The sequence below is a fragment of the Esox lucius genome, chromosome 7 (assembly GCF_011004845.1).
Source record: "Esox lucius isolate fEsoLuc1 chromosome 7, fEsoLuc1.pri, whole genome shotgun sequence".
In the NCBI taxonomy this organism is placed as follows: domain Eukaryota; kingdom Metazoa; phylum Chordata; class Actinopteri; order Esociformes; family Esocidae; genus Esox; species Esox lucius.
In genome coordinates this window covers 1087535-1109350 of record NC_047575.1, presented here as the reverse complement: position 1 = coordinate 1109350, position 21816 = coordinate 1087535, and the positions used below count along the sequence as shown (strand labels likewise).

The following is a 21816-nucleotide window of genomic DNA, read 5'->3' as shown; positions in this document are numbered from 1 at the left end:
CAGTGCCAATTTATCAGCTATAGGTTTGCATCGCAAACGTGAACACAAACATATAGCTATATATAGGCATTATCAATACTTGCGAAATAATGCAATCGCGCCTAGCAGCATGCTAGCTAACAGCTACATGCTGCTAACATAGCATAAGCTACATATGGATAACATATGGATAACGACACATTAAAACAGACCAAACCAGTCTTTATCACACTACCATAACATATTCTGCCGAAATGACTATCCCATTTTAAATCAAATGGGCTACATGATCATCACCTCTCAGCTAACAATAGCATGTTGCACAAAAGTGTGAATGTGCAATAAATCTATACACTTACTCAGATAGTTCAACGCAACCGTGTCCCAGGAAAGAAAATCTCCACTGATATGACTCTGTTGTCTCGGCTCATGGTGTAGCAACTGTAGTTCAACCATTACAGTAAAGGCACGTCCACTTCTGCGGATCCGACACGGATCCAGTGTCGAACAGTAGAATTTACGGCACTGCCGAGGCGGATCTGATCCTCTGGGCGGCGCTAAAACGAATGTGACAGTCACGTGGGTTTCGCGACTTGGACGCGGATCCGCATAAGAGTCTTCTGCTGTGTAGTCTCCTACCTAAAAAGACTGAGTGCAGTAATGAAATCAAAAGGTGCTTCAACAAAATATTACTTTATGGGTGTGCACACTTATGCAACCAGGTTATTGTTAGATTTTTTATTTTTTATTTTTCCCCCTCAAAGATTTCAGTTTGTTTTTCAATTGAATTGTTCATGTTATAGGTCACATTAAAGGTGAAAAACTTTCTGACATGATTTATCTTTGTTTCATTATTTTACATCACAAGAACCTGGCATTTTAACAGGGGTGTGTAGACTTTTTATATCCACTGTATGTGAGGATGGTATTCATAGACTTCAGTTCAGCTTTCAACACTGTCATCCCTTCTAGGCTGGTCAATGAACTCCATTGACCTGGGGATCAGCCCCTCTCTCTTCATCTGGACTCTGGACTTAATAAACAACAGACCCCAGTCTGTCAGGTTAGACAACTTCATTTCCTCCACCCTGATCCTGAACACTGGTGTACCACAGCTGTGTGCTGAGCCCTGTCCTGTAATCCCTCTTCACCCATGACTGTGTTCCTGTACACTGTTCCAACACCATGGTCAAGTTCACAGACAACACCATGTTGGTAGCCCTGATTAGTGACAACAACGAGTCTGCTTACAGGGAAGAGGTCATGCGAATGGCGGCATGGTGTGCTGACAACAACCTGGCCCTCAACGCTAAGAAAACCAAGGAACTCATTGTGGATTACAGGAAGGCTAGAAGCTGCAGCCACACCCCAGTCCACAAGAGGTTACAGCTGGCCATACTGCATAGCTATTGTGACCACGTGTGAAGGGTTAGGTGTGGAGCCACACCTGGACTGTCCCACTTGGATTCCACAGGGAAACGCTCCGTTCCCACACAAGCCTCCAAACAAATGAAGAGCAGAGTCGCACTTTTCAGTTCAAAGTGTTAAAGTGTATGTTTAGTTTACAAAAGAACATCTGTTTATCCGTACACAGGAAGTCAAGTTCAATTAAAGCACAACAGTAATTAGCCAATGGGCTTACAGTACTGTGATGTGTATTCTTATATAAAGTTAAAGATGTTTTAGATTATTCAACGTGGCATATGTTGTACAATTCCTTAATACTTCCATATTTTGGTTACTGCACAGAAGTATGGGGTAATACATACCCTACTAACACAAAACCTCTGTTTTTGTTACAGAAAAAAGCATTAAGGATGATCAACAAGACAGGCTATAGAGAACATACTAATAATTTATTTGTAAATTCTGGACTCCTAAAATTCAAAGATTTGGTTGATTTGAAGATTTTGATTATTATGTGGGAAGTTAAGCAGAGAGTTTTGCCTATGGTTTTACAAACATTATTTACTTTTGTATCTGAGGAAGATGGCCATAGAAGGCAATTTCATTTTAAAACTCTTTGCACAAACTACACAAAAACAGATGTGTTTATCCATTTACGGAGTTAAACTGTGGAACACCTTGGACTATGAGTTAATGTGTTGCAGAAGTGTTTGTAAATTTAAGAATTTGTATAAGAAAAAAATACAGGAATGTTACAAGAAAAATTACTAACACACTTAAAAAGTAAGTGAAAAGATAGGTATTATTGTAAGTTACTTTTTTTTTGATGTACACAAATAAGTGACAGGAATTATAAGATTTTCTTCTTTCTGTTCTTTCTTTTTGTTGTTGCTTTCTTTTCTTCGTTCATGCAGCGCGTGTGAATGTGCATGTTTATGAATAAATTAATGGACAAGCATAAACATTTGTATGTATGATTTTGTGCAATATATAAATAAATATTCCAGGTTGCAATATCTATTGAGTTGAGATACGACCAGAGGTTTCTTTGAGATTGAATGAGATGAGATGGAGTTTGCAAGACTGAGTAACGAGTCTGTAATCTCATGAATAATTTTCATTCATCTTCTTCCGCTTATCCGGGGCTGGGTCGCGGCGGCAGCAGTCTAAGCAGAGATGCCCAGACTTCCCTCTCCTTAGACACTTCCTCCAGCTCTTCCGGGGGGACACCGAGGCGTTCCCAGGCCAGCCGGGAGACATAGTCCCTCCAGCGTGTCCTAGGTCTTCCCCGGGGTCTCCTCCCGGTGGGACGGGCCCGGAACACCTTCCTGGGAAGGTGTCCAGGAGGCATCCGGAACAGATGCCCAAGCAACCTCAGCTGACCCCTCTCGATGTGGAGGAGCAGCGGCTCTACTCTGAGCTCCTCCCGGGTGACCGAGCTTCTCCCGGGTGACCGAGCTTCTCACCCTATCTCTAAGGGATCGCCCAGCCACCCTGCGGAGAAAGCTCATTTCGGCCGCCTGTATCCGGGATCTTGTCCTTTCGGTCATGACCCAAAGCTCATGACCATAGGTGAGAGTAGGAGCGTAGATTGACCGGTAAATCGAGAACTTCGCCTTGCGGCTCAGGTCTTTCTTCACCACGACAGACTGATACATCGACCGCATTACTGCAGAAGCTGCACCGATCCGTCTGTCAATCTCCCGTTCCATCCTTCCCTCACTCGTGAACAAGACCCCATGATACTTAAACTCCTCCACTTGAGGCAGTAACTCTCCACCAACCTGATTTCATCCCAACCCGCTTCACACTCGGCTGCAAACCGTCCCAGTGCATGCTGTAGGTCCTGGTTTGAAGGGGCCAACACTACAACATCATCCGCAAAGAGCAGAGACGAAATCGTGTGGTCCCCAAACCTGACACCCTCCGGCCCCTGGCTGCGCCTAGAAATTCTGTCCATAAAAATTACAAACAGAACCGGCGACAAAGGCAAGCCCTGCCGGAGTCCAAATATGCACTGGGAACATGTCTGACTTACTGCCGGCAATGCGAACCAAGCTCCTGCTTCGGTCGTACAGGGACCTGACAGCCTTTAGCAAAGGACCCAGGACCCCATACTCCCGAAGCACCCTCCACAGGATGCCGCGAGGGACACAGTCGAATGCCTTCTCCAAATCCACAAAACACATGTGGATTGGTTGGGCAAACTCCCATGAACCCTCCATCACCCTGTAGAGGGTATAGAGCTGGTCCAGTGTTCCAGTACCCTGGTATAGACTTTCCCGGGGAGGCTGAGAAGTGTGATCCCCCTGTAGTTGGAACACACCCTCCGGTCCCCCTTCTTAAAAAGAGGGACCACCACCCCGGTCTGCCATCCCAGAGGCACTGTCCCTGACCGCCACGCGATGCTGCAGAGGCGTGTCAACCAAGACAGCCCCACAACATCCAGAGACTTAAGGTACTCAGGGCGGATCTCATCCACCCCCGGTGCCTTGCCACCGAGGAGTTTCTTGACTACCTCAGTGACTTCAGCCCGGGTGATGGACAAATCCACCTCTGAGCCCTCAGCCTCTGCTTACTCAATGGAAGACGTGACGGCGGGATTGAGGAGATCCTTGAAGTACTCCTTCCACCGCCCGACGACTGTGACTAGCACAGAAGTCCAATAACTGAACACCACTCGGGTTCAGATCAGGGGGTCCGTTCCTCCCAATCACGGCCCTCCAGGTGTCACTGTCGTTGCCCACATGGGCGTTGAAGTCCCCCAGTAGAACGATGGAGTCCCCAGTCTGAGCAATTTCCAGCACCCCGTTCACCAGGGTAAACTCCAACACATGGCAGCAGAGCTGGGGGGCTATAAGCAAACCCACACCAGCCCGCCGTCACTCACCATGAGCAACTCCAGAGTGGTGAAGAGTCCATCCTCTCTCAAGGAGTGTGGTTCCAGAGCCCAAGCCGGGCTCCAGGGTGGGGCCCCGGCTGCGCCATACCAGGCAATGTCACGGTCCTCAAAATGGTTTCCATCATTAAAGGGTTTTTGAACCGCTCTTAGTCTGACCCGTCGCCCAGGACATGTTTGCCTTGGGAGACCCTACCAGGGGCATATAGCCCTCATGAATAATAGACTATCAAATGCTGCAATAAATCATTGAATTACTCTCTCCCTTGACGATCGATTATGCAATCATTATTTCAACCACTATACGAAACGGCTGATTCCTGACAGAAGGCCGAGTCATGCTTTATTTTAGATACCACAAATAAAAGGTATTAAACATTTACCAGAACTTGTATTTACTTATTCTAATTCCAGCAAATACATAGTATCAGTAGACAACACAGCAAAAGGTGTGGGCAGAGCTTCCAGCGAGGGACAGATGCTCACACTAGTAACCCAGGGAACCCACACCACGATAACTGTGGGAACACATGCACACTCACGCATGGCTACCGGTGGAGCTAGTGACGGTAGAGTTTGCTTAATTGTACCACACTAGTGATGGGAAGTTAGACTCATTCTGCTCACTCGGATCTTGTCGAGTCTTTCAGTAAAAAGTTTTAATCTTTTGAGTAATTTCGTTAATTTCAGTCAGTAATGCCAAAAGCCGCCCCCTTCCTCTGGGGTCAATGAATGCTCATCATGTGTGGTTTAAGTGTGTTTTTTACTTAAGCAACCGCTTGTTTTACTCTATGATTACAACTATGCTTATCATCACAATGAAATAATGTCCAACGATCTGTTACAAACATGTATTTACAATGCTACTTTCTTGGTCCATTTTTCTTTGAGAAAGTCAAACTAACATCTGTTGGATGGAGAGTAGGCTACTGAGCTGGAAGCCAGCAGTCGGGATAGAACTCCGCTGGCAGATGTTCAAATGAACGAAACAACCGTTCAATTGAAAGATAAAACTGACCTAGTCAGTCGTTCACAAGTCTTTTTTGCTTACTCAATGGCTTAGTGTAGGATTTCATCTGTGTTTATCATTATAATCAAAAATCAACTACTACATTAAAATTTTAAACCTACCATGTTATCAATTATCTGTTACAAAAATGTCTTTATAACACTACTGTCTTGATCTATTTTTCTATGCGAACATAAAACTAACAGGGTATTCCGTTAATGTGTAGAACTCCGCTGCCAGTCATTCAAATGAACGAAACTACCATTCAGTTGTCTTTTTTACTTAGGCAAATTTATTCTTAATTAATTATTATAGTCTGCGTTTAATTATCAGTTATTCATTTTTTTTTTATGAAGTTCCTGCCTTGATCTATTTTTCTCTGCGAATGTACATACAGCTCTGGGATTTTTTTTTTTCTTAAATCAGCATCTCTAAATGTATGGCAGCTATTCCATTCCAGTGTCTGTTAAATTTCAAAACAGGCACACCTCATTCTAGTTAATGAGGTGCTGATTAGGTAATTACCAGAAACAAATATAATTTAACGATGAAAAGTATAAAAAACACTCAGCATGACAAAAAAGTTGAAAAGAAAAGCTTTGAGTGAAGAAAAGAAGGGTTCAATTCTGGCTTTACTGGCTGAGGGATACAGTGATTGTCAGGTTGCTTCCATCCTGAACATTTCCGTAGGATGACATCAAGTGACCTACAAAAAGAATGGCAAATAGCAGCTGGGATGAAGTACATGGTGAGGACGACTCGAAATAAGTTCCTAGGGGCAGGGCTGAAGTCGTGCAAAGCTAGAAAAAAGCCCTTCATCAATGAGAAGCAAAGAAGAGCCAGGCTGAAGTATGCAAAAGACCATAAGGATTGGACCATAGAGGAATGGAGTAAGGTCATCTTCCCTGACGAGTCAAATTTTCAGCTGCTCAACCCCTGATCACCTGGTTGAGTTTGCGGATTGTTGACGTGCTGTACGCTGCCTGCTGTTACCTACCTGGCTACCTGCCAAACTTTTTCGAATTTACTCTATATGAACTAATTGGTCAAAATTCTATTTTAAGAGTTTTACCAACTTAATATTTTTTATCTGTTGACCTCTTACCCAACTTTACTACACCGGGACTCTTTTTGGACATAATTAACGGAACTACTCACCCCTGAACACCCGAGGTTAAGTATCATTAAAATGCCTTATCACTTATAGTCTTGTTAGCCCCCCCGGCACAGCTCCTGCAGCCGGGCAAGAACTTTCTCTTGGTCACTGGGAAGAAATGCTGTCGACCAGTTAAACCTGAATCGTTGCTAAATCCAACTGAGACTTTCAACAGGTTTTCCCCACTGGAGTCGGAGTCAAGGCCCGAGCCGTCTTCGGAGGGGAATGATCGGCAGGCATGCTCTACCGGTGGCCTTGAAAAACTAAAAACTTTAGTCATCAGCGATTCCATTACACGCAGTATTAGACTAAAGAATCAGCCGGTGATCGTACACTGTTTACCGGGGGGCAGAGCCACCGACGTAGCCGCAAATCTGGGGTTGGTGCTAGCGAAGTCTAAAACTGGCAAGTAAAGAGAGTACAGAGATATTGTTATTCACGTTGGCACCAACGACGTTAGGATGAAACAGTCAGAGGTTACAAAGCAGAACATAGCATCAAAGTGTAAACTAGCTAGAAAGATGTGTCGCATCGAGTAATTGTCTCTGGCCCCCTCCCAGCTAGGGGTGGTGACGAGCTCTACAGCAGACTTGCGCAACTCAATCGCTGGCTGAAAACTGAGTTTTGCCCGTCGCAGGAGGTAAGAGTTTGTAGATAACTGGCTTTCTTTTTCAGAAATAGGGCCAGGTCTGATCTGCTGAGGAGCGACGGACTCCATCCTAGCTGGAGTGGTGTTCTTCTTTTATCTAGGAACATTGACAGGAGTCTCACTCCTATAACCTTAAAATGAGATAGGGTGCAGGTCAGGCTGCAGGCTGTTAGTCAGCCTGCTAGCATAGTGGAGTCTGTCGATAGCATAGCTAGATAGCATAGCATAGCTAGATAGCAGAGTAGTTAGTACAGCTTTATCTGTTGCCACTGTGACTCGTTCCAGGCTGAGAAAAGTTAAACAAGGTAGTGCTAACAAAAACAACCTTATTAAGATAAAGCCTAAAAATAAAAATGACTATATCACCTCGCATCTCAAAATGGGACTCCTAAATGTTAGATCCCTTGCTCCAAAGGCAGTTGCAGTAAATGAATTAATCTCTGATCATAAACTAGAAGTTATTGGTTTATGTGAAACGTGGCTAAAGCCTAATGAATTAATTGCCTTAAATGAGGCCTCTCCTCCTGGTTATACTTGTAATCATATCCCTCATGCATCCCGAAAAGGAAATTTGTTGCAAATTTTTATGACAGTAAATATAAATGTACTCTCTAACATATCACTGATTTTCATTATTTTGAAGTTTTACTCATTAAAGTTAACCATGCCAATAAATCGTTTTGCATAGCTACTATTTATAGGCCCCCCGGGCCATACACAATGTTCCTCAATGAGTTTCCAGAATTCTTGTCTAAACTTGTAGTCATGGTAGATAGTATTCTAATTTTTGGCAATTTCAATATTCATATGGAAAAGTCCAATGATCCTATTCAAAAAGCTTTTGAAGCCATAATTGACTCAATGGGTTTTATCCAACATGTCTCAGGTCCAACACATTGCCACAATCACACCTTCGATTTAGTCCTGTCACGAGAAATAGATATTGTAGATCTAATAATTTCCCCCAAGATCCTGGATTATCGGATCACTGTCTTATTACATTTACCGTTAAAACAAGAAATCCACTTGCTCCGGAAACAATGAGTTTCAAAAGCCGTACTATAAATTCTCGGACTACAAATAAATTCCATGATATTCTTACAAGTTTGCTCATTAACGACAGAGTAAATAAATCTGTATACGATCAAGTCAAGGATCTAAACACTGCGAAATACATTAAACACAGTTGCACCACTAAAAACTAAAGAAATACGCAACTGGAGCTCCACTACTGTGGAATGATCTGGCAATAAAGGTTAAAAATGCAAACTCAGTGCAAACTTTTTGTTGACTCTCTGTTGCGCACTTGTGCAATTGGGCTGTATGTTGCTGGCAATACTCTGCCCTCATTCAGGGGGGTTGCGGTCGGTGGGTGTCCCTTTGGTTGATGCCTGGCAATGTGGGTGGATTGATTTCCTGCCTGTTGGGCCTCCCCCGGGTAGCAGAATAGTGCAAAACGCTCTATTTACAATAAATGAGCAAGGTCACCTGTACTCAATGTTGGTATTGAGGAAAACAAGCTCTCGCACCTTTTGGACTGAGCCTGTTTCTCCTCTCTGTCACAATTTGTCCAGCTTTGGAGAAAATCCGTTCTGATGGAACGGATGTCGCTACAATGCAAATCCTGTGCTTCATCGCTTCACAGAGGTGATTATACACATCTGCACGTGTTTTCCACAATGCCAGGGGGTCATCTGTGTGGGGGATAAGGGGCTCGGCCAGGTAGGCCCTTATTTCTGTCATGGCCTCAGAGCTGGTGCTTTTTTAAGTAGGCCTGGCTGTACTGCTGACCACTCTCTCATCAAAGTCCTCCCAGAAACACCCCCCCACTTGCAGCAGGAACATCCGGGACAGAGAGGGGTTCTTCCCCACTTGTGCTGAGATGAGCTCTTGTTGCAGCTGCTGTAACCCTTTTCACAGCTTCATCCCCTGCTTGGATGATAACAAATGCCAATTTTTTTTTACCTAGTGTCCAAAAGGGTTGCATCTGCCAATATTCCATTAAATTCCACACTGCCAAAACACCTGTTGAGCTGATTGGCCAAGCAGTTAATCAATTTCTGGATTGGCTCATGGAAGAGGGTGTCCTCTGTCTCCTTGCCATGATCCTCTGGTGGCATTTTGCCATTCTACTATCACCATATAGACCAAATTTAAGTTAGCCTCACTCGGCTGGTGAGGAATGGCTAATGGGGTATAACAGTCCTTATCTGGCGTTATCGTTTGTGCTGCCACATCCGTCCAACCATGTGCGAGGATGTTGGTATGTGTTGACAGATCCAACAATTAGTCCTGTGCTTTGCATAGTCAACCATTATCCTAAGGGCTATGTTGTCTGACTCTAACAGTGCTCTCCTTACTCTACCTGGCTTAGGACGACATGGTGCAAGAGTAGGAACTACAGTAGTATGTGCGACTGTTAAGGAACATATAGCGGTTCTACCTCTGGGATAGTCAGGTGATCTGCAAGGGGTGTTGTCTTCATGAGTACTGAAACACCAGTAATCCTGGATTACTCCTAGAGGTTTGGAAATGTTAACAGTACAATAATCATCATCATGACATCTCCACCTATTCACATGGTTGGGAAAAGAGTACACAGCAAATTCCATAGTGTTAAAATAACTCTGATATAGTTATTTTTAACCCTAGGCTGGTGTTTATATTGTCCCAATCTTTGCAGTGTTAATGTAACACTCCTTAAAGTGTTGATAATACAACTCAAATGGAGTGTTGAAATAACTCTATGCATAGTTAAATATTAACTCTCTGTAACAACAGAAAGTGTTATCTACTTGCTACACTGTTGTATAGAGTTATATTTCAACACTGTGAAATCTACAACTAACTCCACTACAGTGTTAACTCCAATTATTTTGAGTTATTTGATTTAAACTGAATGGTTTGACGCAATAGTGATTTACAGCAATGTCATTAACATTTTAAACTGATTCAATACTATTCTCCATACGGAACTTGGAGTTGTTGGAACACTATTTCAAAAGGTTATACACATTTCAAGGCTATAAGACCATCCAAAATAAAATCCAACATAGACAAGATACCCTTATTGAACTTTTATTGCAAAGTAAACATGTTTGACAGGTGTTTGAAATCAGCAAAGATGACAGTGTGGCACAATATAAATATTTCCATCAGACTTGTATGAAAATTGTTTGTCAAAAGGTTTGTGGTAAAATAAACCATCAACACTGATGATATGAAAAGGGCGGGATCTCTCCTCTATACAATATGCACTGAAATGGTCATCGAAACCCAATGTTAGGACATCACAAAGTAGAAAATATGCACAGTTATTTTGTAAAATTACATTAATAATTTTTTTGAACACAGGGATATCAGACTCTATGCCACAGCAAACAAATAAACCAACATGATAATCATTGCCACTTACCACTTCAGGTTGGTGGAGAGTGCCTGCCTCAAGTGGAGGAGTTTAAGTATCTAGGGGTCTTGTTCACGAGTGAGGGAAGGATGGAACGGGAGATTGACAGACGGATCGGTGCAGCTTCTGCAGTAATGCAGTCGATGTATCGGTCTGTCGTGGTGAAGAAAGAGCTGAGCCGCAAGGCGAAGCTCTCGATTTACCAGTCAATCTACGTTCCTACTCTCACCTATGGTCATGAGCTTTGGGTCATGACCGAAAGGACAAGATCCCGGATACAGGCGGCCGAAATGAGTTTTCTCCGCAGGGTGGCTGGGCGATCCCTTAGAGATAGGGTGAGAAGCTCGGTCACCCGGGAGGAGCTCAGAGTAGAGCCGCTGCTCCTCCACATCGAGAGGGGTCAGCTGAGGTGGCTTGGGCATCTTTTTCGGATGCCTCCGGAACGCCTTCCTGGGAAGGTGTTCCGGTCCCGTCCCACCGGGAGGAGACCCCGGGGAAGACCTAGGACACGCTGGAGGGACTATGTCTCCCGGCTGGCCTGGGAACGCCTCGGTGTCCCCCCGGAAGAGCTAGAGGAAGTGTCTGGGGAGAGGGAAGTCTGGGCATCCCTGCTTAGACTGCTGCCCCCGCGACCCGGCCCCGGATAAGCGGAAGAAGATGGATGGATGATAATCATTGCCAAAATATTTAATCCAGTTGGTGGTATAGGCATCACAATGTGGACTCAGATCAAGACCCAGGCAAATTACGTCACACCCCTCTAGATTACACAACGTCTTAATATGTATTGGTCCATGTTCAAATCTTGTGAAATTAAAAGTTTCCCAGTAAAAGGCCATTTGTAATTGATGTTCCTTCACCATAGTTTTGGTAATGTTTTTGAAGTTCTTAATTGAACGTTTGAAAAAGTTATGTTTAGCCTCAAACCTCATGCACCAAACATGAAGGAGGGGGCCTATTTGTCTGATACAACGAGGATAGTGAACTAGAAAATGGTGTTTAGGTATTAGTCTTTTGTTTGGGAATACTGTCTTGAAAAGTCTATGGTGATCTGAAATTAAATGCTTAAGATAACAAGCCATGCCTTCAGTTACACGAGGAGAAAAAACAATGTAAACAATTTGTAACAAAATTAAAAGCAAGTGCCACATAGAATTGGTACGTTCAAAGAGATCTCCAAAAATTAGAGGTGTGTTGCGCAACAAACACCATCCCTGATTGGCATTTAAACCAAGATCTTTGCTTTCATCCATTTTCAAACCAGATGGACGATTTTTTCTATCAAGGTATCCGTAATTGAAAGCGTGAAGCCGATCACACAAATCAGTAAGTGTAATTGTCCTAGTGTTAAGCAAGTGCTGATAAACGAGTTTTAATTCATATTGTGCCACACCTTCCAAAATGTCGTGCATTATATCCACTGCGAAATTGTCACAAATATGGTAATATGTAAGTGTATTAAACAAGCAATCTCTCTTCAGGCCAAAAGTAGATGAGAGTTGTTGATTATCTCTTAGAGTATCACAGTGTTCAGAATGAAGTTCTTTAGAACGAAAAACAACACCAGCTTGATCTTCAGAAAAAATATTCTGGAAAGCATCCCTTTCTGCTAAACAAAAACGACAACAGTACGTTGCACTGAACGATTCAACATATCCAAATAAACTATGCAGCGCAAGGTTGTCTCCTGTAATATGTACCACACTTCCTTTCAATGGGGTATCAGATACTGGGGTACAAACACCATCATTTTCCAAACATTTCAAATCATCCACTAGAGGCTTAATAATGGCATCAAACCCCTATTTCTTAATGTCCTCGGTATGAAAAAGCAAAATAAGTTGAATGTTCATCAACACAGAATTATATTTTGGAGGAAGATTTCTCAAAATAAAATACATGCAACCAAGTTTGTGGATTCCTTTTTTGGACCCCAAAGGATTAGCCGTCTCAAAGTCATCGTAGTAAAGTTGAAGCTGTAAAGCATTCTTCTCTAAAGCAAATAACCTGTTACTTTTGACATATTCACCATCACAAATATCTTCAAAAAATTCACATTTCTTTTCTTTTGTTTTCTGAAAAGCCTCCAAGATTTCTTTGTTTCTGAACATTGACTGAATAGTTTTGAGGACAGGCACATAAATGAACTTATCTGTAACAGGAATCTGGCTGTATATCCCAGTTGTTCTGTCACGTCTAGAATCAAATCTAACACCTAGAACATATTCTATAGGTTGGACAATATGCCACTTGTCTTCATAGTATCTTTGCCGTTTAGCTTCTGTATTCAATTTTGTCAATGGATTTTCAATGGAACAGAAAGCTCTGTCAACAGTCTCATGAAGCTCTGATGGAATGTTACTGAAAACGACCTCCTTCGTTTTGGTTTGCATGTCAGCAACCAATTCCTCAATTGACTCAACTAAGGCCTGAACTGTGCTATGAGCTACTTTTGAAGCTTGTAACTGTGCAACTACAGATGCACACATCATTCAAGTTAATCTCAGTTCTAGAGGAGCTCTTCTTTATCAGTTCTCCACTTTCATCCTCATTACTCAATGCCAAATCATTGCCAAAAGTATGTGGAACAGAAGCACAACTATCACATCCACTGGGTGACTCGGAGAGACCCTCACTCTCGTTTCTACCGCCATCCCTCTCATAAGAATTGGAAGAAACCATGAATTGTCCATGAATTTTAACTAAATGCTTTTTAAATCCAGAGTAAGTTCCAAAGACTGATGTGCATCTAGCCTCTGCACAATGCAAACGCAAAAATCTTCCTGGATATAAGCCATGATGAAACTTCAGATGGCGACAAATTGAATATGAATTCTGGTGTAAGGTTTTGCAAACAAAACATGTAAACATGACTGAAGAACAGTGTATTAGTTTGTCAGATTAAGATACCTGGCCCTTAGTTCCCTCACTCTTGGCTTCTCTTTTGTTTTACCAACATCAATGTTGTAAACTGCTGTTTGGATAAAGGTGTAAAACCCATCCAGTGCCTCGCTGTACGATGTTCTGAATACAAAATGTGTTTTAAATAGCTCGTCAAATGCTGCAATTGATGTGTGTGCTCGGCATGGAATTGCCTTTTTGTCCATGATGACATAGTACTTCTGGATCTTGTTTTTTTGTGTGCCGACACAAAGCAGGAAGGGCTGAGAAGGTTCCAGACTGGATAAGAAGATTGAAATGCTTGCACCAACCTGTAAAGGCAAAAGAAGTAACAGAAAAAGCAATTCATCTCTAGTAAAAAGGAGACTAATACGCACTAGCATTTTTGAAACTTTCCATGAAGAACAGTTTTGTTTAAACTATTTGAGCACTTTCTCTATTCTAAACACTAATATTCCCATTTATTGCACACAAATATCTCCCTGTACTATGGCTTGTGTTCAAAACACTACAAATTACAACTGACACTTCGTAATCTGCGTGGTATGTTCTCTGTTGACATCAAACACAAATGGCTATCAAGTTAGGTTAGGACCAGAAATATTACAGGAATCAGAAATGTGTTAAAATGTTCATACAACATTTAAATAGATCACATAGAAAGAATACAAAGCCACCATGCAATGGAGATGAAAGTGTAGCTTTGGATAGCAAGTGTGAATTGTTAAGAATACAGTGCTTTCTTAAGAAAATGCACAATTTGTCATATTCTGGAACAGTTTTTTTCTCTGAGAATGCAGCGCTGAGAATGCTGCACTTTAAGATGTTTTGTTAAGAAAAACTGTTAACATTAAGAACTTACCTGCAGATACCTCACCAAGTAGTCCTCTGCCTGAAGGGCACTGATTTTTGCAGACTTTTTGTGACCCTTTGATGTGGGAGGAATGAGATGCAGCAGCAAGCAGAGTGAAGCAATATCACGGTCCCATCCTAAACAGGCAAAATCTCAAAACAACGGAACTTACCACCATCACCGTCACCTTGTGCAGACCGTATTAGTGCCTCAACATGGAGACAGGGTCCTAGCCTTTTGGCATCTTTGATGATGTGTGGTCTGAAAAACGTTGGCCATCTGGCTAAGAACTTCCCGGATGTCTCCTCTCCGAAAAGCTTCAGGAAGTCCTGCTCAATCTAACATCAAATGATATGATATACATACTTGTCAGTTGTTAAACTTTTCTAACCAAGGTTATTCCCACACCATGATTTACATCATGAAATTAAACAGTTCCTTAAGCAATGTTAATAAAATAGTAAGAGCAGTAGTGTGCCATGGTGGGCGTGTAAAGCCTTCAGAAGTGCTGCTACATCATTAAATCACATTTTACTATTTTTTAAACTAAGTAAAGAGTTCACAAATAAATGTCCACTCACAAGGCCAGTTATGTCAAGAAATCTGGGGAAAGTGTCCAGGACCTCCACAGACTTGTCAGGATCATGGACCAGTTTCTGCCTGTGTTCAAAAGTGGCCTTCATTTTCTCAGCAACTAGTGCTTCATCAGAGGAATGATTCATCACAGCTATTGCTTCTTCACACTCATTATCAGTCAGTTGTTGTACGGCAGTAGCTGAGCCTCTTACAGCTTTTGGACCACCATTGCACTGTTCATCTGCTACCCGAGACCTAGACTGATCAGATGAACTTCGTTGCACAGTCTTAAGACGCCAAGAAAGGTACCCGGAACCTGACGCTGGATCATAGAAGTGTTCCTGTGGAAAGTAAAAAAATATAGATAACTGGTAGCATTCAGTTAATTGTTTTGACAAAGCTTTAATAACTGCAGTCCACATTAACAAACTTACATATCCATGCTTCGCCAATGGGTCCTCTAGGTATGGGAACAAGGCCACAATACCTTGGGCATAGTTGATTCGTACAGCCTGCGGAGGAATCCGTCTGAAATGATAATAAAACATTCTATTTGGGGGATTCTTTTCAAAAGATTAAATAAGTAAATGAAGTGCAGAATAAAACTGTGCAAGTAACAATACGTCTAAAATTATAAACAAGCATAACACAAAAACATAGTATTTTCATATGCCCCTTGAAACATACCCATGCACCTCCACCATATCAGCAACCAACATATTCACAAGCTGTCGTCTGGTTCCATCTGACAGTGACATGGTTTTTTGGTACTCCTGAAAGATTTTCTCCCCCCCAGGCTTTCTTTGTAGAACTTCAGTGACCATCTGTGCATATGGAACAAAAAAGCATGCAAACCTGAAAGACATTCACTCGGCAACCCAGCCTGACGTCAAACAGCCATTTGATTAAGTGCTAATCAGAATTAAGACTACCAGAAAAGGTGATCTTAGAACTTGCACAACCAATTTTACAATAAACACACTCAATTACACGTAAGGAGAATTTGCCTAAAAAATCTAATAAATGCTTACATTTTTGGCTGCTTCTTTGCTCCTTTGGTCATCTTTTCTTATTTTCTTGCTTTGGGTCTCACCCTGGCTTTCATCCAGCACGACTGTGGAGGCATCTGAAGGGTATGATCCTTCGGAGCACACTGATACATCCTCAAAATCTTTAAAAATATATTTTTTTGCTTAAATCACTCCAATGAACAAAAACTGTAATGCTGATCATTAAAACTTACACCTACAGAAATCTGAAATATAACATGTCTGTGCATCAGTTTACAATTATTTACCATCAGTCACATAGACCTTCAACAAATCCTCCCCTTTATTCAACAGTTCGGAAAAGATGTCCGGGTCAACTTCTGTTCCCGAGGAATCTTTGTAAATGATCTCAGTGTCAGGGGGCAGACCAAATTTGTCAATTACTGCAAAGATCAGCATTGGATATATTAGAGACTTTGTCACAACTACTCAATACGTAGTGTTGCACTTGTAAGATCAGAATTTACTGGTAAATGTCCAACCTGCTTGGTGGAAAAGCTGGTAATCATAGTTCCCATCACTCTCAGTAACCTTGACATATTTTTGATGTTCTCTGTACTTCACTTTAACAAGCATTCTCTGAAAGTTTAATTGACATGATTCTATTTAGGTGATTTCAAATTTAACAATTATAGGCAAAATAAACAATGTAATGTTAAGAAATGTAAATCTTACCCAAGCTACCAAAAAAGCCACAACAGAAGAGTTACTGCAAGAACAATTATCAGCAGTATAAATCCCAAAATAATTTTCCATTTATACTGTAAACATAAAACAAAATACATCATGTAATGATTTGCAACAATTATTTTGAATTTTTGTGAACGCTGAGACAGGATACAAGGTGAGGCGACAATATAGGCACAGTAATTAACATTTGTATTTCAAAGTAGTTTATAAAACTTTTAAATGTACATAAACAAATTGCATATAATCGGCTCCCATCATCAGAGGCGTCGCTAGGATCACAATACATTCAGGTCTTAGCCCACCTTTTGCCCCGTTCGGGACAGAAAGTAAATTGTTTTGAATGTAAACGCGGAAGATTTCGATGTACACGCCTACATTGTCATAATGCTCGATTAGAATTATGGATAAATAGATCAGGGGCTATTTTTGTTATTATTATAATTGTTGGTATATTTGAGATCCGGGGCTATTCATAAAAGATCCGAAGCTATAGCCCCGGACGCCCAGGCCTAACGACGCCACTGCCCATCGTTCACCAAAATAAGCAGTTCAGAAATAGTTATTCGTTAGCGAATGACCCATCATTAGCACATTAACGTTATGTTACGTAAACAGAGTGAAGGTCGTACTATAGGGGAATTTATGCTGACTCACTGGAAAGATTCAGCTACAAGGATCGGAGCCAAATGTCATTAGAACACCTCAAGTAACACAATCTCGCTAGCCCCATCGATTCACCAACCTTGGTCTCCTGAATCCGCCACTGAATCAAGAATGCAGGATGCTCTGTTATTTCAAACGTGTCCTATCAAAAACATTGAAAAGGGGAAGTTAAGGTTGGTACCTCTAGACTAAAAAAACTAAAGAGCTTAAATTGTATTGACCTGTTTTCCAACGTAATAAATATTTCCAATTTTGCCAAAGAAAGAAAACGAGCATAATTCTGTTATAAGGTAACTCATTGCCTACTACGGTATGCTGACCGATCATGCTTACCAATATCATTGCGCATATTCACCCCACCCCCACCCCACCAAAGGCTCATTCTGAGCCATTCATTTCCAACTTCATCTAAATAAAATCCACATAAAGACAGACGCCAACCTAACTAAAGTGTGTGCATAAATAAAAAAATATATCGATGCAAGAAAGTTCAGAGTCGTTTAACCTTGAATGGCCTTAACGATCATATTATTGATGGTTACAAGTTGAGCTAGCTATACCGCTAGGTCCGGACTGTTATATTGGTAACTTACTAACAAAGAGGAAACTTTGTTATTAAAAAAATTTAAGTCTTTAGTCGATAGCAGACAGACTGTTAAAAATAACCATTACTGGTACATATTTTTTTTTATTAGAAACTTGAGCACCTACCATGTGCTTTCACTCCAGGAAAATGGCTGTCTGCTCCTTGGCAAAATCCAGAAATTCTAGAATGCGTAAGGGGGCGTGGTTTCACAACTCTTTGTGAGTTGAATCTCCCAACACCTCTTAAAGACACCAACTCTCTTACTCGATTGATTCCTATAGTGTTAAACCAAAACCTGTAGAGTGTCAATTCAACTCTTTGTTAAAAAAATTTGCTTAACTACGGAAAATCAACTCTGAGGATTTTGCTGTGTATGAGGTGGGGAACTGTTGTGGAAATTTCTTTATAAAGACTGAGTCCCACTGTTAAGATAGGTAGAGGAATGTGGGGGATCTGGTATTTGCATAGGGGGCATCTGTTGTCTGTCCAGATGCAGCTCAATGGGTTTTATGACAGGATAGGAGAAGATACAACAGGGGGCAGTAAGGTCAGTTGGCCCCTTTAGGTAAACACAACAGTAAACATTATGGCAGGAAGGATAAGGTGGGGGAAGATAGCATTTGACTTGTTGATAGAACAAAGGGAATGTGTTTGATTGACATGAGACAGATGGCAGCATCTTACCACACCCCTTTTCCCTATGTGATATATACAGTAGAATGAGCTATATTGAGTTAGAGACTATCCACTGTTATCTTGTAACCTGTATACTTTCTCTTTGCAAGTAAATTAAAACCGTTTATTGTGCAATTGATTTCTCCTGTCTTACCTACCATTTTCATAGAACTATTTGGACTTTAGAAATTGCCATCACAGGAACATAGTGCTCCCTCCTATATTTATGCGAGTCCAATACAACTTATTATCCTTCAACAATGGGCTTTGTTGTATAATCACAGTGAGGGGCACTGTGACGTTCTCAACTAGACCAGTACCCAGTGGTTTGCCCGTAATGGACCTAGGTCTAGACAACGGCACCAGCGGAATGCATAACCGCTGTCCATAAAATTCCCAGCTGCGCCTGAGTCTACGAGCACCTTATACTGAGAATTAGCAAGGAAATCAAGGAAGGCCACCAAAAGTTTCATGTGATTCGCAGAGAGCCCTGACAGTGTGTGTGGTCTACTCACCTGACTCTGTGTAGGGGTGTCAGGCTTTCTCTGCTCGACCCTTTTCTGCTGGAAACAGTGGGAGGCAGAGTGCCCCTTCCTCCCACAAAAGGAACACTCCCTAGGCCGCACTGTCTCCCTTTGTGCGGTGCCTCCCACCTCCATGGGTTCAGGTCTGACGACGGGGTGTGCCGGAGGGGGCAGATCATTCCCGGTGTGTCCGTGGGTGGCTAGCAGGTTGTCCAGCCGGATCGCCATGTCGACGAGCTGGTCAAACGTCAACATGGTGTCCCGGCATGCCAGCTCCCTACGGACATCAGGCCATAAACTGGGCCGAAACCGTTTCAACTCTATTCCTTGCCTTTTTACCAACTCATGTGAAACAGCTCTAGGCCCTGTTCTTTCTAAATCCCATGAATAACAATAATCAACAGGCTGCACACTGTTTTGAACTGCTTGTAAGACTGTTTAATTCGCATGCCTTTGTCTGAACATTCTAGCGTGATCCCTAACTGTGTCATCAAATCCCTGGCTAACAAATTAACTGGACAACAATTGGAAAACAGAAATGAATGTCTTGGGTAAAGCTGGCCCTCGTCGTCTACAACCGACAGAGGGGTAGTAAATCGCTCAGTAGTCTGTCCTCCACTAATTACCGTAATTACAGTTCTACCACTCAATTTTGGAAGCGGGTCCCATTCCTAGGCTCCAAGGACAGAATATCCCAGTACAGAATCAACCAAAAATGTAATCTGTTTACCATTAATTGTAAGAAACATTGTGGGTTTAACTTGGTACTCTACCTGTTCTCTAAATGCTTGTACATTATGTGTCTGCATAACATCAATATATGCGGGGTCATGCAATGGATTGATCTCGCCGGTAGATATGTCCTGACCAGCCCCCTCTGACCGTCAATACTCCTCCTCTTGGTAGTTCTCAGTCCTACGTGTTCCTCTTGGATTATTCACTGTAAATCCACCATAATTAAAATTGTCTCTATTCCTTTGGCCATATTCTCTCGTGTCCTTTTCAGGACAATTGCGAATCCAATGTTCAAGCGAACCACAACAGAGGCAGGCATTGTCTGAATTGTAGCGATTAGCTTAACCTCCTCCTCTGCCTTGAGTCTGTGCTCGTCCTCTAGCTCTACCACGTCCTCGGCCTCTTTGGTCGTAGCCGCTGTAGAAACCTAGTTGGGCCATCTGTAGTTTCGTTTCACGCATCCCTTTATTGTCTTTCTTCTTATCTTCTCGGCCCTCATAGACTTTTTCAGCATGCTTGATATACAGCCAAATGATTTCCATGCGGCCCTCGTCCAAGGCCACGCTGTGCTATTTTACATGTTTCTGCAAATCTGGGAGCAGACCTGCAACCAGTCTTATCTTACACTGTTGTTCCCGGGGAGAATCATTAGCCCCGTCTGGTTTGCGGCCCATCCCGCAGTCTATTATGATAGTCTGTGACTCTTTCCCACTGTTTCTGTTTGCAGTCAGAAATGTTCTCCCAGCAGTTGGGGACGTCGCACCAAGGTTGGCCGCGAGTGAAGGATAAATCTTCCGGGCAGGAGGGGGACTATCTTGAGACAACTTCGGCGGCATTTCTGCCCGTGTTTCAGGAACCGCTCACTTTCACAAAGCAGTATAAGAGGGAGGTTGGCTAGATGTAGGGCAGTCCAGGTCCACATCCACTCTAGTAGGAGAAGCCAGAACACATTGATCAGTAGTCCCTACTCTACTCTACTCTGCCTAAATCCTTTATCAGTCTCTTCTTTCCACATACCATAAACTTACCAATGACTTTCTGTTTCCGCTTCTGTATTTTCTTAATTTTCCCCTGCTCGTATTCCTCCAACTTCTCTTTCAACTGTCTTTGGCTAAAGTTGCCATTCTTTGGAAATCCCAAAAACTTCCAGAGATAGAATTGTTGACATGTCCAAACAACTTACTTATCTTTCATTATCTCTGCTGGCCCAACGTAACTATTAGGGGTGTAACGATTCATTTTAACAACGATTCAATTCGTATCACGATTCGTGGTTGTCGATACGATTCAAGGCCGATATTGGTTCATTTAGAACGATACGATCCGAAACGATTCAGTGACTTGAAATCGATTCAGTAACTTTTTAGCCAAAAATTCAACCAGTGTGACTGAAATAAATACCTGGATACTGGACAGTGCAGGTGAAGTTTCCTAGATTCCTGTTGTTTCTTTAAGGGAATCAGGTATCAATTAATTATGGATATAAACAAACAAGTAAACAACAATTAATGGCAAATGCATTCACATTTTATTTGAATAAAGTGCAACCAACACGGTCGGTGTTGTGTGAAATCCCATGGCGCCTTAGTAGGTGGTTGGAGAGATTTGTCGTGATTTGTACTTTACTTGACCTTTACATATCCTACAAACAGCGAGCGACTTATTTAGAACATCCCCGTCTTTGCAAAAGCCAAAATGTTTCCACACACTGGACCGCAATGGTGGCTTGATAATTTCTCGCTCGTCGGCTTCTAAAAGTGCTAAGAAAAAACATTCATATAAAGTCTGACGTGCTTAAATCCAATGGGTTATTTCCTAGTATCAATACAATTGATTGATTACATTTTAAAACGATGTTAGATCGATATATGTCGTCCGGAAGGCCAACTTGCTGAGCACAGATTGATGTAGTTGGATCATACGAATATAAATCGATACATCGATGTAGTAGATGGATCGTTACACCCCTAGTAACTATGATGGACGATCAATGGTTTGCTGCCGCACTTACCCATGTTCCCAATTTACCCAGTAAATCTAGTCAATCTCAATCAACGTG

At 42.1% G+C, this 21816-nt stretch overlaps 2 protein-coding genes across 5 annotated transcripts in view; one reads left to right on the top strand and one right to left on the bottom strand.

Moving 5' to 3' along the window:
* LOC105008073 (microtubule-associated protein 11) overlaps positions 1 to 21816 on the top strand; it is a 93336-nt gene that overhangs the window by 14920 nt on the left and 56600 nt on the right. The gene's annotated exons all lie outside the window — the stretch shown is intronic.
* Positions 13421 to 20909, bottom strand: LOC117594741. Of its 3 annotated transcripts, XM_034293423.1 has the most exons (13): positions 19796 to 20909; positions 19014 to 19299; positions 17317 to 17379; positions 16560 to 16645; positions 16367 to 16463; positions 16133 to 16267; positions 15867 to 16006; positions 15523 to 15659; positions 15270 to 15363; positions 14841 to 15176; positions 14432 to 14597; positions 14269 to 14334; positions 13421 to 13717 (listed from the first exon to the last, which is right to left on the bottom strand). In XM_034293423.1, exons 4-13 carry the CDS (start codon positions 16638 to 16640, stop codon positions 13560 to 13562), a joined length of 1410 nt encoding a protein of 469 aa, XP_034149314.1. In that variant the 5' UTR covers positions 16641 to 16645; positions 17317 to 17379; positions 19014 to 19299; positions 19796 to 20909; the 3' UTR covers positions 13421 to 13559. The 3 variants fall into 3 exon arrangements, with proteins under 3 accessions (XP_034149314.1, XP_034149315.1, XP_034149316.1); XM_034293424.1 differs by lacking the exon at positions 14269 to 14334; XM_034293425.1 differs by lacking the exons at positions 13421 to 13717; positions 14269 to 14334; positions 14432 to 14597; ... (3 more) ...; positions 15867 to 16006; positions 16133 to 16267 and having other exon boundaries at positions 16366 to 16463; positions 16560 to 16564.